Source organism: Ammodytes marinus (genome assembly GCF_949987685.1).
Source record: "Ammodytes marinus genome assembly, chromosome: 15".
In the NCBI taxonomy this organism is placed as follows: domain Eukaryota; kingdom Metazoa; phylum Chordata; class Actinopteri; order Uranoscopiformes; family Ammodytidae; genus Ammodytes; species Ammodytes marinus.
In genome coordinates, this window is record NC_137219.1 from 23,209,351 (window position 1) to 23,223,407 (window position 14,057).

At 41.9% G+C, this 14,057-nt stretch overlaps 1 protein-coding gene across 1 annotated transcript; it reads right to left on the minus strand.

The window, feature by feature from the left end:
* Positions 1-1,118: 1,118 nt before the first annotated feature.
* Positions 1,119-6,591, minus strand: LOC307261565 (leucine-rich repeat and fibronectin type-III domain-containing protein 2; the record flags this gene model as incomplete). The annotated part of the gene is made up of 2 exons (XM_080042140.1): positions 1,119-2,112; positions 5,216-6,591. 2 exons carry the CDS (start codon positions 6,589-6,591, stop codon positions 1,119-1,121), a joined length of 2,370 nt encoding a protein of 789 aa, XP_079898266.1.
* Positions 6,592-14,057: the final 7,466 nt, after the last annotated feature.

Here is a 14,057-nt window from a genome sequence, read left to right on the forward strand (position 1 = left end):
CGTCCCCTCCTGAACGGCATAATGACTGTTATCAAGCTAATAAACTCTCATTTGGAGTCGTTCCATCATTTAACCTGACCAAATGAGTGGTTGTCACACTGTGTTGTTTGTGTTACCGAATAATGCATCCTGCTGTGGGTTTAAGCAAATAATTGAGTGGCCTTGATGGATATCAAAGACTATTCCCGACCGGCGGCCGTAATGTGTGCCTGATTGCAGTTAAATACAAGATATCCTTTTGAATCATTCGCAAAAGAGTGAAAAACCTTTAGTTTTTTTCAGCTGTTTGTGATCCGTCTTGTGCGTTTTGTGCGTTTTGTTGTATTTCCATTCACTTTTATATATAACTAACCTCATGTGATACCTAACCTGAGGTAGAGATTGTAGCTTGTTGTGGTTCAGTGGTGCAGATATCCAGAACAAAGGGCCATAGTGTTATTTGAAATCAAGCCATGTTTTCAATGTGTGATTGGCTGTATGTGAAGGGATAACTTCTATGTGTGTGTGTGTGCTTTTGATCAATGTGTCAATTATATCCCTGTTAAAGAGCTGTGACTCTGCCTCCTGATGAATCACCTCAAATAATAAATAGTAAAAATGATAGAAAAACAGAACATAAAAATGACTTTGTTTTAAATGTTCTATGTCCTTCTCTCTACTGTTGCAGTAGTCCAATTTCATGCTGAGGGTCCAAGACATTGTGACGCAGACACAGTTCACCACAGTCGAGGCAAATCCTTTTGGCAATTACTTCTTTTGATAACGATGGGGTAAATCCACTTTGAAGTTTTCATCTCTCTTTTCTCTCAGCAATACGCCCACACACCCTGTGTATAGGGAATTAATCCATCTCCACGATTCATGAACCAGCGGTGAGGTGAAAAACAATATTTCAAATACAGTACGACACTGTCAGAGATTCGAGATCATGGCCATAGTCTATCGAAATTGAGTGTCTTTCTCACATAGCGACATAGACAGTATTCACATGGATGATCTTCATGCAATACTCAAAAGGCAGATTCCTTCTGGAACATCAGTGCCTCTACACTGATGTTCCTTTAGTAGTTCTGGATGTATTATTTTGGCCGTGGACCTCAGAGTTGGGCCGACAGCAGTCAAACTGTGCTTTCCATTACCCACTCGGAACTTTCAGAAGCGGGCTTCTCGTCCTCACTGTCATCATACTGCAGCAGCATGCCATTCACAGACAGACTGCGCTTAGTCCAGATGTTACTGATCCTTCGAGGTTGGGTGCTGCGACTCTGCATTGCCCCGACGTGACCCATGTCAAAGGAATGACTCCTCTTAGGCTTAACCTCCTGGGGCAGCCCTAGGAGACGCCCCAGCATGGTAGTGGACTCGGCCCTCCCGAGAAGGGGTTCTCTATCGGACAGGGGTGCCACGGCCACAGCTATCACAGCATTGGAAGTGGTGGTGGTGGTGGAAGGGCCGGAAGCCCCATGGAGCTCCCTCCCTACCGCCCGAAGCTCCAGCGAGGTGAAGGCCCCTAAAAGGTGGTCCAGGTTTGGCTGTGCCTTGGCGCCATGCCTCCTGAACTTACTACTGGGCAGGGTTCTGCATTCGCCGGCCTGGGCACTGTAGCGACCACCAGCCCTCCTACCTGTATTGCTGTCCAATGAGTTAGAAGAAGAAGAGGATGAAGATAGACTGCTCTGAAGGGATCCACACTTGAACTCGACCATTTCCTCACGCATGACCACCACGGTAGATTTGACCTGCGGCGGGGCACCGTTGAACCGGTTCAGCCCCCCATTGGTCTGCGAGTATGTGTTGCTCACAGTGGGTAACTTACTAGGCGGGATGCCACTGGTGACCTTGTATCGCACCATTAGGATGATAATGAAGACCAGTAGCGTAGCCACAATGATGCCACCAATGACCAGGATCATGGTGCCCCCCAGGAAGCCGCTGTGGAGAGACTGGCACTGCGGGTAGTCCTCAGTAGTGACGAACTGGACACAGCCCACGATGTTGGTCGCGGTGAGGGTGGTGGCAGTGTCCTCCCAGATGGCCAAAACACACAGGTCGTACTGCATCCCCGGGACCAGATTTGTGACCACGAAGGCTCTGTTAGTCATTGGAATCATCCTGAAAAAGAGGCAAAGACAGAAAGTCATGTAGTTACTAGTTACCATACCGACCTCTTGCTATGGGAGTCAAGAAAAGGGTAGAGAAGTTAAGTCTTAAAAGCGACCCCGGTTTATACTCTGTTATGCTGAAGCAGATCAAAGGCATAGCCAAAATGAAGCATGTTAAGTAGCTATTTATATGCACCGACTAATTCAGAAAGATGACTTCATTGGTCCATTTGAAATGCATGAAGCAATAGTAATGGGATACATATTCAATGGGCACTTTTTTGAATAGTGTTTAGGCTAAATGTAATGTTCTCGTACATTCCATTAAACATGCATTGGGTTGTTTTAACTCCCCTCTGTTATTATTCCAAATGTTTAAAGATGAATGATTCACTAAGTCTGACTGTGTATGACTGAAACTAAAAGCTGATGCTGTAGTTGTTGATTCTCTGGTGATCGCCAATCAATTAAATGCTGCATGAACTTTTGTGTTGCGTCAGTCAGTGAAACTCATATGTCAATTTACAGGGACAAACACTGGAGCTGCCACATATTGCCATGATAATTGTATAAGTATTTTCTCATGCCTTTCATTAAGGCTATCTATCAAAGCATATTAATGCCAATTGAACACTACAGTCATTCAAACTTCCTCTTTTAAAACAGTCAGTGTCATTCCCATGTCATGAATCTAGTGTCAAGTGTGTGTTGCTTCTTGCAATGCCTGACTAGTCAAACAAGTGCTGCCATTACATCATGAATTATTACCCCGGAGCATTTATAAATACTGTCCTTCAAGGGCATATAATAAATCCTGTCATGTAGTAGCTATTTTGCTGTAACCCGTTGGATAGGTGTACATAACCCAACATAACACATCTCCATCCATTGTTACAGTGAATGGCTGTTACATACTGCATACAGAGTGGGCAGAAAATGACCCATGTAGATGCCATATTTATACATAGATAAGCAGCTTTCCATCGACATAACTTTGATCCCCCTGAAGCACATCCAACACAGAGCCTAGACAGCAGTGGAGCTGCAGTCCATTATTCATCCATAATTGCCTTTTTTCTTCATAAATCGGAAGAAGCTACGTTGGCTCACATGTCTGAGAGAACTCTTTGCGATCTTTCTCCTCCCCCTCGTGGCTCTGATTGATTTTTAATCATGCCATTGCTGGAGTGCAGACGTTTCCCTGGGAAATTGTGTGGGCCAACTAGAAGAGCGCGGTAGGTGTGCATGTGCGACTAATGAAGTCATATCAATATTAATTTGAAAAACAGTAGTTGGCCTCTCTGTGCTCGTTATCTTTTCCATCCCAATTCCTAATTTGTCTTGTGACATGCAAAAGGACCGCGCAGGAGTTATTTTGTAAGAGCACATACTGTAACATCCATTGCTTTCTATTGTTTTTTTTTTTACCAGAAGCAGAAAACGTTTAAAAAGCATCAGATCACATAAACACTGGGCAATTTAAAAGATAGAAGTCAATATTTTTTTACCTACTACACACCAGCTGTGCAGGGAAGTTAGGTCTGACTGAAGATATTACCATACATTATCATAAATTGCTACACTTAGGATAAAACAGCAATTCAACAAAAGAGAAAATAACAAAATAATTATGGAAAATGTCCATATTTTTATCTTTTCTAGCTGTTATGACTAGACAAGAGTCTATGGAGTGCCATTAAATTCAAAACCTTGCAGGCAAAAGCTTCTTCAAATCAACAAATGAGGAAATAATGGAGTTTATAAAGCACACATCAATTTTACGTGTCTAATTATGTTGACAATAGAGAAAATGCAATAAGGCATTTACAAGAAATGAGTCATTCAATGTTTTCATCACCAGGAAAAAAAAAGGTATTGAAAATTCATATTGTTCTTTTTTTTTAATGGCATGACAAACTGGCACAGTGTGTTCTAGAAAGGAAAGGAAATCAAATGAACACGGTATTATTGAATGTGCAGGGTTGGCGAGTCCTATTCACAGTGTTTGAACAAAGGTAATATCTTTCGTCAATACTATGTACAGTTCTAATCTCCTATTCCCAGCTAATAACCTGCCTTCTTTTCTTCCCATTTCTGACAGTAATCTTTCTGTTAGTGGATCCTCCCGGAAATGCACAGTATAGGTAAATTGTGCATGATTATAGGGCAGAATGAATACATGGACGAGCTGTGGCTAAAATGATTTATCATCAATTGTCAGGGTTGTAGGATGCAAGCAGCTTACACATATCTGCTGATACTGCCACGCACAACAGACCTCTACCAATTTTCACACTATTCCGATTCCGTAAATATCATCTGAAAGCGTAACGATAGTCATTCTCTGATGGTGTGGTTGTGTTAAAGTAGACTGAGGCCCATGGGGAAACTAACCTAGAAATAAAAATGTGATATGAGGTCTGAAAATAAGCTGTCAGGTCATATCTATTTTATAGATTTACATACAGGACCCACAGAATAAATCTATTCGTTGTTTTACTGTCAAGTCCAGTGTATAGACTTTTCATTACGTATTCCCCTTATTGATTTCATGTTAAATGGCAAGGCTATTTTCTATATTTCCAGCTCAATTAACTTGGTTGAATGTTAGTGCTTTCACTCTCATTTGACATGGAAAATTGATTTTGCAAAGCCCAGAGATCTCCAACAGCAGACTCCAAAGCTTACACTTTGTGGTCTTGAGCAGCTTAGGATAGATATATTAAAATGAGGCTCTATAATCCTTCCTCTTCTTGGATTTCTAATTAATGGTTCGGGGCAAGGATTTCATTTTTGGGTTTCACTTTTCTGTAAAGTCTGCACTCTCTGTATGTTCTCTTGGTGAAAGCAATTGTCAATGATGAAAAAAAAAATAAATCTCAAGAAGGATTAGGGGAAAAATGAACGTTGATCTCTGAATAACACTTTAAGGAAATGTACTCTCTCAAGAACTCACCCAGCAAAGCAAACATATGGCAATCGACTCAAGAAGCTGAGCGGCTAGTATTCTGACGTTAAAGACTATAGCCTACATCAGGCTTAATTCACCACTTTGACCAGAGGGGTCTCAGGTAATACTTGGATGTAAATGAGTTTCATTATTCCATTCTCACCTGTAAATGAGGACTTCATCTTCAGAAGAATTGTATTGAAGCTGATACATTTTGACCTTTGGAGTTGATTTGCTAACGGTCCACTTGAGAAGGGCAGACACAGCGGTCACTTCTGATACAGACACCGCTTTCTCTGGCAGTGGCTTAGGCTCCCCTTTACTGATCTTGGTAGAGCTGGTTATGTCCGAAAGCCCTGACTTGGACTGCGTGGTACGGTTTGTGCCATTGCTCAGATGGGGGAGTTGAATGATGGATAGCTCAATGGATGCCGTTGATTCCCCAGCAGCATTGGCAGCTATGCAAGTAAAGGTCCCGTAATCCTTGGCTGTGGTGATCGTAATGTCCAGTGTGCCGTTATCGTATACCGTTGCTCGGGAGGAATTGCTGATCAAACGGTCGTCAGGAGCGACCCAATGCACGGTTGGCATCGGATCGCCCACTGCTTTGCAACGCAGGCTAGCCGTTTGGCCTTCCAGCACTAGTAACTTGTGCGTGTGTTGTGTGATCAAAGGGGGCTCGCAGACAAACTCCTCCTCACGGACGGACCAAAAGTAGCGCCCCTTGACAGGAGCGGGAGAAGCGCAGGTTTCCATATCATCATCGCGTTCCAGCCTTCGAAGCCAAAGCACCTCGCAGTTGCAGTGCAACGGGTTTCCACCAAATCCTAGAGAGAGCTGAGGAAGGTAAGGAGTGCTCATGATTTCGGTGCTCTGGGAGCGCGCAAAGATGGGGTCCGGGGGAAGCTTCTGGAGTCGGTTGGAGGTGAGGTCCAAACGGGCCAGTTTATCTAGATCTGTAAAAGTCCCCTCGGAAATGAAGGCGATGAGGTTATGATCCAGGCTCATTTGATGGAGGTTGACCATCTTGCGGATGGCTTCCCAAGGCACGCTGCGCAGGTTGTTGTAGGACAAATCCAGGTCCTCCAGTGTCGACAACGAGTCGTCGAAGGCCGAATCGGAGAGTTGACTCAGCTGATTGTTGTTCAGGATCAGGTGCTGCAGGTTGACCAGCCCGCGCAAGTCGTCCGGCCCCAGCTCGGTCAAGCGATTGCTGTCGAGGTGCAGCGATCTCAGGGTCTCCAGGTCGATGAAGGAGAAAGGCTGGATGGCGCTGATGGTGTTTCGGGACAACGTGAGATCTACCAGCCCCGACATGTTGGCAAAGTCCTGAGGCGTGATCTTGAGGATGAAGTTGCCGCCCAGCCGAAGCTCCACAGTCCGCCGGTCGATGTCCAGCGGGACAAAGAGCAAGCCTTTGGAGGGGCACAGAGTCCCCAGAGACTCCGAGAGGTTCTGGCAGACACAGTATTTGGGACACGCATGGACCATCGTAACTGCAGTTCCCAGAAGCAGGAGGCTGATGATGACTGTGTCCATGTTAGTTCACACGAAGGGCACCTGCAAAACAAAATACAAAACAAGGATCAGTTTATTTATAGATGATCATTGGAGACAATATTACCATTTTAAATATTTTGCTTGCCTATGTCAGACAAGGGTACGCTATACTATACTAAAGTTTGGAATAAGCTTATCCTCGCATCTTGTTCATCCCTCTTCCAAGAAAAAAAAACACTGCTGCAGTTGTGTGTATGAGGAACCATTAAAATATACAATTCCACCATGGACCATTTAGGCAAAATAAATCTTCCTTGATTAGCTGGTCTAATTGTCATCCTGGAGGATTTCTCACATTACTACTTTCCATTATAACATTTATGTGTATGTATTTTGCAATGCAAAGAAGGTGATAAAAATCCCATGAGGATCCTCTGAATGGAGCCTGTGGGAGTAAGCACTAAGAAGCTATTTTCTAATGACTCACATGCTTATACATTAAGCTGCCGTTACATATGTACTGTTATTCATGCAGTGGAAACTAGTTCAACTGAAGGACACGTGCGTGCAGAAAGCAATGGATTAGTTCTGCATTGGAATGCTGCATCAGCCTGCCAAAGTAATCGTGAAAACGGTGAAGGAATAAAGTTCTGGTGTGTATGTTAACTGGCAGTGTCTTCCTCTCTTTGGCCCTCATTTATCAATTTTGCGTGGAAACTGGTGCAGATTCTGGCGCAAATACCTCCCTACGCCAGGTATCGCGTGGGATTTATCAAACAGGCGTATCTCGCCAATCTCAGCGTACGCCAGGCCATATATTGATAAATGCGGCGGATGGAAACGAGTGTATCACGCCCCTATATTTTCTCAGTTTAGAGGCCTCGCCCAGAGGTTTTACGACTTGGATATGCGCAATACGGCACTTCCCTGAAGTAGAAATTGACAGAATAACAGCGAAAGTAGAAAAAAAAGAGTTTCATTTCGGAGCATTAGCCTACAAGCAGCATCAAAGAACGACAGAAGGCAGCAGTTAGGAAGGGAATAACTGCTGCGGTCAACAGCGTTGGTGTTGACTCAAAATCGCCACTAAAAAAAGCGTGTTGCTGTTCTGAAATGCAACCAACTGGGGGTGCGGGGCTGCGGGCATAATATAAGTGGTGGAGGAGAAAAAGACGCACCAACTGTCCGATAATGGTCCCCATAAAATAAATACACGTCTGCAGAGATTTGAATGATTAGAATGTATTGGCCCTTTTAGATAGCACTATTCAAAAGGGTTTTAAAAACTAAAAATAACACATTTTGCGTTTGTATGACAGCATGCGCTTGGCACGAGTGGTCAGCCCGGCCGTCAGCTGCACAAGCCGACCCGGCAGCGATCAGCTGTGAGAGCGCCCACCGTCCTGCTCCACCAGCAGATAGGAACAACGTGCCGGTTAACGGTGGAAATTAATCGCTCGCTTTAGCATCAATGACACATTAAAAGAGGAACTAACATCTACAAAGTGCGTCAAATAAATAAAATGTTAAGCTGAATGTTGTGCCGTGTATTTTTTTGTATCATAAAGAGCAGTGTAGGCCTACTACATATTTAATACTTAGGCTGACATTTTGAATGAATGCAGCCCCCGTGCCTCAGTGTCCCCCCAGCTGCTCCAGACAGACAACTGTCCTTACGCAGTCCCATTCAGCGCTCCTAAGTGGCCGGTGTGTGCACTATTGAATCAGTGCTCCTACTCAGTTGCGCACCATAAGCTGCACAATTTTAAGTGATTAATATCTTTATTTCGGTCTGAGCAAACACTGCATTTGTATTATCTTCTTATAATTGTCCAACAAAGTCATCGGCTACCCGGCACAGCCTGCACTGCGAGTCCATGCTGTTTACAAAATTGCGTACACGAGCTGAGAGCTGGCGTGGGATTTGAGCGTATCCTACGCTCACGTCCATATTGATAAATGCCGAGATTTGCGTGGAAATGTACGTACACCCATTTTTCTGGTCTACGCAAAATTGATAAATGAGGGCCTCTGTGTATGCCATTATTCCTTATTTGTACCATGTTCCCATCACAAATGCACCATTTTGTCAAAAGATAATTAGTTTGGAAAAAATAAATTAAATTCATCAAAGTTGGCTGACCAAATAGTACGCATCCTTGAATGTCTTAACAGCCCTTACATCTAGCTGACTCCTCTGAATAGATGGCCACACCTGCCTTCACCCAATTCCCCCAGACGTTTGTAGCATTCATTCCTAATACATTAAAACCCCTAAAAATCAATTGTAATCATCTTTTTCTCTTTGCACCACTGTGCATTAATGGAAAAATCTGTCTTCTTGTCGGCATGCTTCTTACAAGAACCACAGGGAGGGGCAATTGTAGTGTTTTTTATGTTAACCACATGTTTGTGCTATCATTCATTATCATTATCAAGTTGATAGATGCAAGATGCTGGTAGACTGTTCAATAACTTATAATCACAAGAGGCACTGTGCATAAATAACCTCTCTCCTTGTGGAAACCAGTTTGTAATTGCATCATAAAGTGCCTCGGCATCTGGACCCTGTGTAACATTTAATTAGAATGAAATGAAACGAATGGAGAGTGCAATAATCCTTGAAACTGAAATGAATCTGAGGTGCTCGGTGGCGTAGTGGATAGAGCGCGTACCATATTGGCTCCGGCCTTCGTAGCAGTGGTCCCAGGTTCAAATCCGACCTGTGGACCTTTACTGCAGGTCATCACCCCTCTCTCTCCCCATTTCAATTCTATACTATCTCATAATGCTTGAAAATGCCCAAAAATGATCTTAAAAAAAAATGAAATGAATCAAAAACAGTGGCCAAGTCACAAGCAGTATGTCCATAACATGAGCTATATTTAGGTGGATACCAAGTGACTTTTTGCCAGTGTTGTACCACTTTTAAGCCATTTAACACTGTAGATATGCAATACAATCATCCTAATTAAAAAACAGCTTTGCCAAAAAACAAAAGTGAAAGGAAAGCTTTTTGAAAAGGAGAATGTGACAAATATGTAGGTAAGTAACTTAACTACATCTGGCACTTAGTGGCTATAGATTTACCTAGGGGTTATTTTGCTGAACCAAGCAATTCAAACTCCCAACTTGGAAGCAATACAGTGTACCTTTCACTGAACAGCAGCCACAGCAATAATTACAAAACAATGCTGGATGTTTAAAGGTAGTGTAACAGTAGCAGAAATAAAGTCCCGCAAACTTAAACTACTATTCATGCTGAGTGTATTGAATTGAGTAATGGTGTATTTTACTGCCTATAAACCATGATACGAAGCATTTTCCATGTTTTTCATTAAGCCTACTACTATTAGGCTGGCTAGCAGTCGGTCCCTTTACAACATTCAACATGGGATATTGCCGGCACTGTAAAGTTACAGTTCACTGGAGAAAATGTTGGGGGAGCTGCCGCTGCAGAAATACAAGAACGTAAAACCTCTTCTCTTTGCTTATTACATTTTCGACCTGAAGAAGAACAGAAGTCCAAACAAACACTGAAAGCACCTACTGATTTCTAAGCACAGATTTTTCTTCTAATTTCTGCTGTGACAGGAAAATTGAAAATGGCCACGCAACATTCACACAGACCTTTTCTCTCAGATGGCAATTTATTTCTGAATCAGGTCATTTTATTAGGATCAACCAGAGCAGCAGAAAGCTGTGAGTATCCCTATAAAAAGGTATTTCTTTCATAAACTTATAATTACAAACTTGAAGCATACTGTTCTGACCCTCTCAGCACTGCGCAACTAATCTTCACAAGCCCTTCATGGTGAGAGCTGTCAGAGATGACGGACACTTTCTCTCATGGAACCATTTTAATGGACAGCATCTAGAAAACAACAACCCAAAACTACTTCAAACCCGAAGAAGCTGACTTTTTAAAAATTCCTTTTGATCCTGCTTTCCTCTGAAACAGGCCCATTGTGGTACAGGTAAGCATTTCCCCCAAAAAACTGGGATAATAAACACATTTGCAGAAATGCACACGGCTAGCTCGATGCAGTAAAAACAATCTGTGCAATTTCCAATCGACCTACTATTTCCCATTAAGGTGTGTGTCATTTTAGCCTGAGGCAGAGGTGACCTTTTAGTGCCAGAAGAGAGGTTCAGTCACAAAGAGATGAGAAACATGGATGATGTGCAATTGTTCACATCCATTTACTCATGGCATTTATCAAGGCTGAAAAAACATCTACAATTCCATGGAAGGGACAGAGACGCAGCTGAAATACCAGCACCCACACACATTTTATAGAAGAGTGAATTTCAATATACATTTATTTCAATGGCTGTGAGTGACCCTCTGGCTCGCACAGTAAATAGGCCCAGCAGGCCTGTCAAGCTTTGTACTTCTCCACATGCTGAAGCAATGTGCAGGGCTGCAGCTAAACTGATATTTGTACTTGCCAATGTAAATGGCAAATGCTAGCATGTTCGACTAACAAATGTATAATTAATTAGCTAGCTAGCTCCGATTGATTGAATTTAATGTTGTCATTTCATTCGGTAAAACTGGTGGTCATTTAGTGAAGAGAGAAAACTCTTCTGGTTTATCTCTGTCTGAAATAAGAGGGAAAAAAAGAAAAGTGCCACCATAGTTGTTGTAAAATATGTTTCCGTTAGTAAGCTTGGTAGTGGTCTTAAGGGAAGCTTCCATAAAAGTCTACCATTTGGACATTTATTGTTCTAGTTGTATTTTCTACACAAATAAAAAATGGTACCCAATACAAATGAACAAACTCGGGTTGAAGTAAATGTAATTTTTTCCTCATATTCTTGCAGCAACTTTGTTCATATGCATCATTTATTAAGCGTTTTGTAACTCACTGTGTTGAGTTTACCAAAACAAATAGGCGTCCAGGGTAAAGCCTGCAAACAATGCATTACTTTCAACTGACAAAATTGAATTTGCTACTTCACAGAAAGAGAACATATCTCATTAGGTTGTTTGAAGAAGAGCAATTATAACAGCTTTAAAGAACTGGCTATTGTTTGAAATCAGACATATTGTCTAATTGTACACATCTACGGCTTGTACTTTAAAGTTCTCGCCAACAAAATGTAGAGCTTCAAGTTCTATTTTCACTTTTCCAAATGCAAATACTGTGTCTCACTCAACAAAGATAATTGTAACAATTTGATTCTTGATTGTGTTGTTCATCAGACACTGTCCAGAGGTCAGGCTCTCGTCTTTTCTTTAGAGAAGTTGCAATCAACGTCGTAACTCCTAACTACACGGAATGTCTGATCCATTTAATCTCTCTCTATACATTTATTCAACACTGCACAAGGACAATTGTGAGGTTCTAGTACGTTATTTGACGTATTTAATTTCCGGCTACATCTACTCCACTAAAGTTGAAGGGACATATTGCACATTTTACTCCACTACATTGTTTGATAATCAATACATCTTTATGTAAAATTATTGATTAAAACATTAAAGTGATGCTTACACAGAAGGCATCACTATTTACAGTCCAATATGATTCTGAAATGGGCTATTTTTGCAGAATAAATACCTTTGGTATGTTAAATGCATTCTGATGCTAATGCTTTTGTATCTTTTACTTGGGTAGCAGTTTAGATTCAGAGGCTTTATTTATAACAGAGCATCTCTATGCTTTGGTAATGCTATTTGTACTATTGTACATGCAATTTATACAAATGATTTTACTTCCATAACAAGTACATATTATACACAATAACGCATAATACACTCAATTACACTGATCAATTTTTTCTATGTGCATTTCCTGAAAGTGTGCATGTATTTATGGAACTGATTTCCTGTCAGGAGGAAAATAGCATGACACATTTTATTGACTGTTACTGGATATCGATTGGTCAACAGTGGCAGGACCAGTGAGTGAGTACGTCAGGTCGGTAGGTCCACTAGATTCCAGATAGATGCTTCCAGAGAGCCTTAACCGGTGTGAAAAATAAGCTGTGTCTGTAACTGTGTCATACAAACTATTCATACAAACATAAAAGTCATTATTAGTTATATTCGAAATCTGAAGATGAATGTTTTAAACACTGATTTATGTACATTGGACTTTAAATAAATCGCATATACACTTATTTGCTTCTTTCCATGATGACTGTCATTTTTATCTGTTCAATATGAAGCTACAGCCAGCAGAGGCTTAGCTTAGCTTAGCATAACACCTAGATAGAGCTACCCTGCACCTGTCCAACGGTAACAACATCTGTTTAGCATACCTCTCAAGCTTACGATGTTTATAATATTCAACCCAGACAAAAATAAATTGTTAACACAAGTTGTTTCCACATGGGGGTTTTAATGTGCTAGACTATTTCTTGGCTGGGGACTCTAGTTGTGACTAGGAGGTTGGCAGGCGACCAGTTGAAGCTCCAGGAAATTACTTAGGACTTTAATTTGCATATAGACTAGTTTATGTTTATTGTACTTTAAAGACTTAAATGAGGGTTTTCTTAAATGCAGCAGCATACCGTAACTGCTAGATTGAACATATTTTGCCTCTTTCAATTTGCCAGCGGCGGTGCCAAGAAGCATTATGCAGGTGCAGCACTAACAGGACTTACAGTAAGCTGCCTGTTCAATGGGAGTCTCTTCTTTGGTGTGGTGTGACTAACCTCGCCTTTCAACATCTTAACATGTAGAGTCGTTGACCCAATTGGTTTTTGCATTGTAGGTATGAGAAGTTATCAGAGCGTGGCACGAGTAAGAGTAAAGTTAGAGGTACAAAGACGGGCTTAATGGCAGAGATATGGATATGTTGTCAAAACACAAGGTGCGTTTTGTGAGCAGGAGTTTGTGGAACATCAGCAATCTTTCTATGAATATGCCTGCACAGCTGTTCTGCCATCTGCGAGGCAAGTTATTCAAGTGTACTGTAGTTACTCTGGGCCCTGAGGGAGAGGATGGTCACTCTGATGGCTTCCACTTCCCCTTGGCATCAATGCATTGTCTACCCGGCCAGTCCAAGGCTTATGTAAGGAAAATACATTGTCTGGGGCCTCAATCTATGTTTTAGGAAATATTTTCTTACACTCTGAAGAGAGTGAGGATGTGATGTTAAGACCCAAGTGCAGGTGAATGGAGCAGGCTGGTTGAATTAAGGTATTTCATTTAAAAAAGCAACACAACCAAGGAACACAAGAAAAATGAGAACTCCGACATAGTCATGCCAGGCCAGTAGGTGGCGATAATGTGTCGCGTCAAACACCATAGAAGAAGGCTGTGAACTTGCACCTTGTTTCTTGAGCAAGGGTTCAGCATGGTAAGTAGATGTAATCGACAATTGCAATGGGCACATTGAGGTCATGCCGCCAGCGTTTCTCAAAACCTCCCAATTCCCTATCGCCATGTATACAGAAATACAGAGTTTTCCAAGATCTCCACTTGGGCCAGTGTTCTCAAAACGCTCTGGTTTTAGTGTCTGCGGTTCTGATGTTTGCTTATGAAAAAAAAG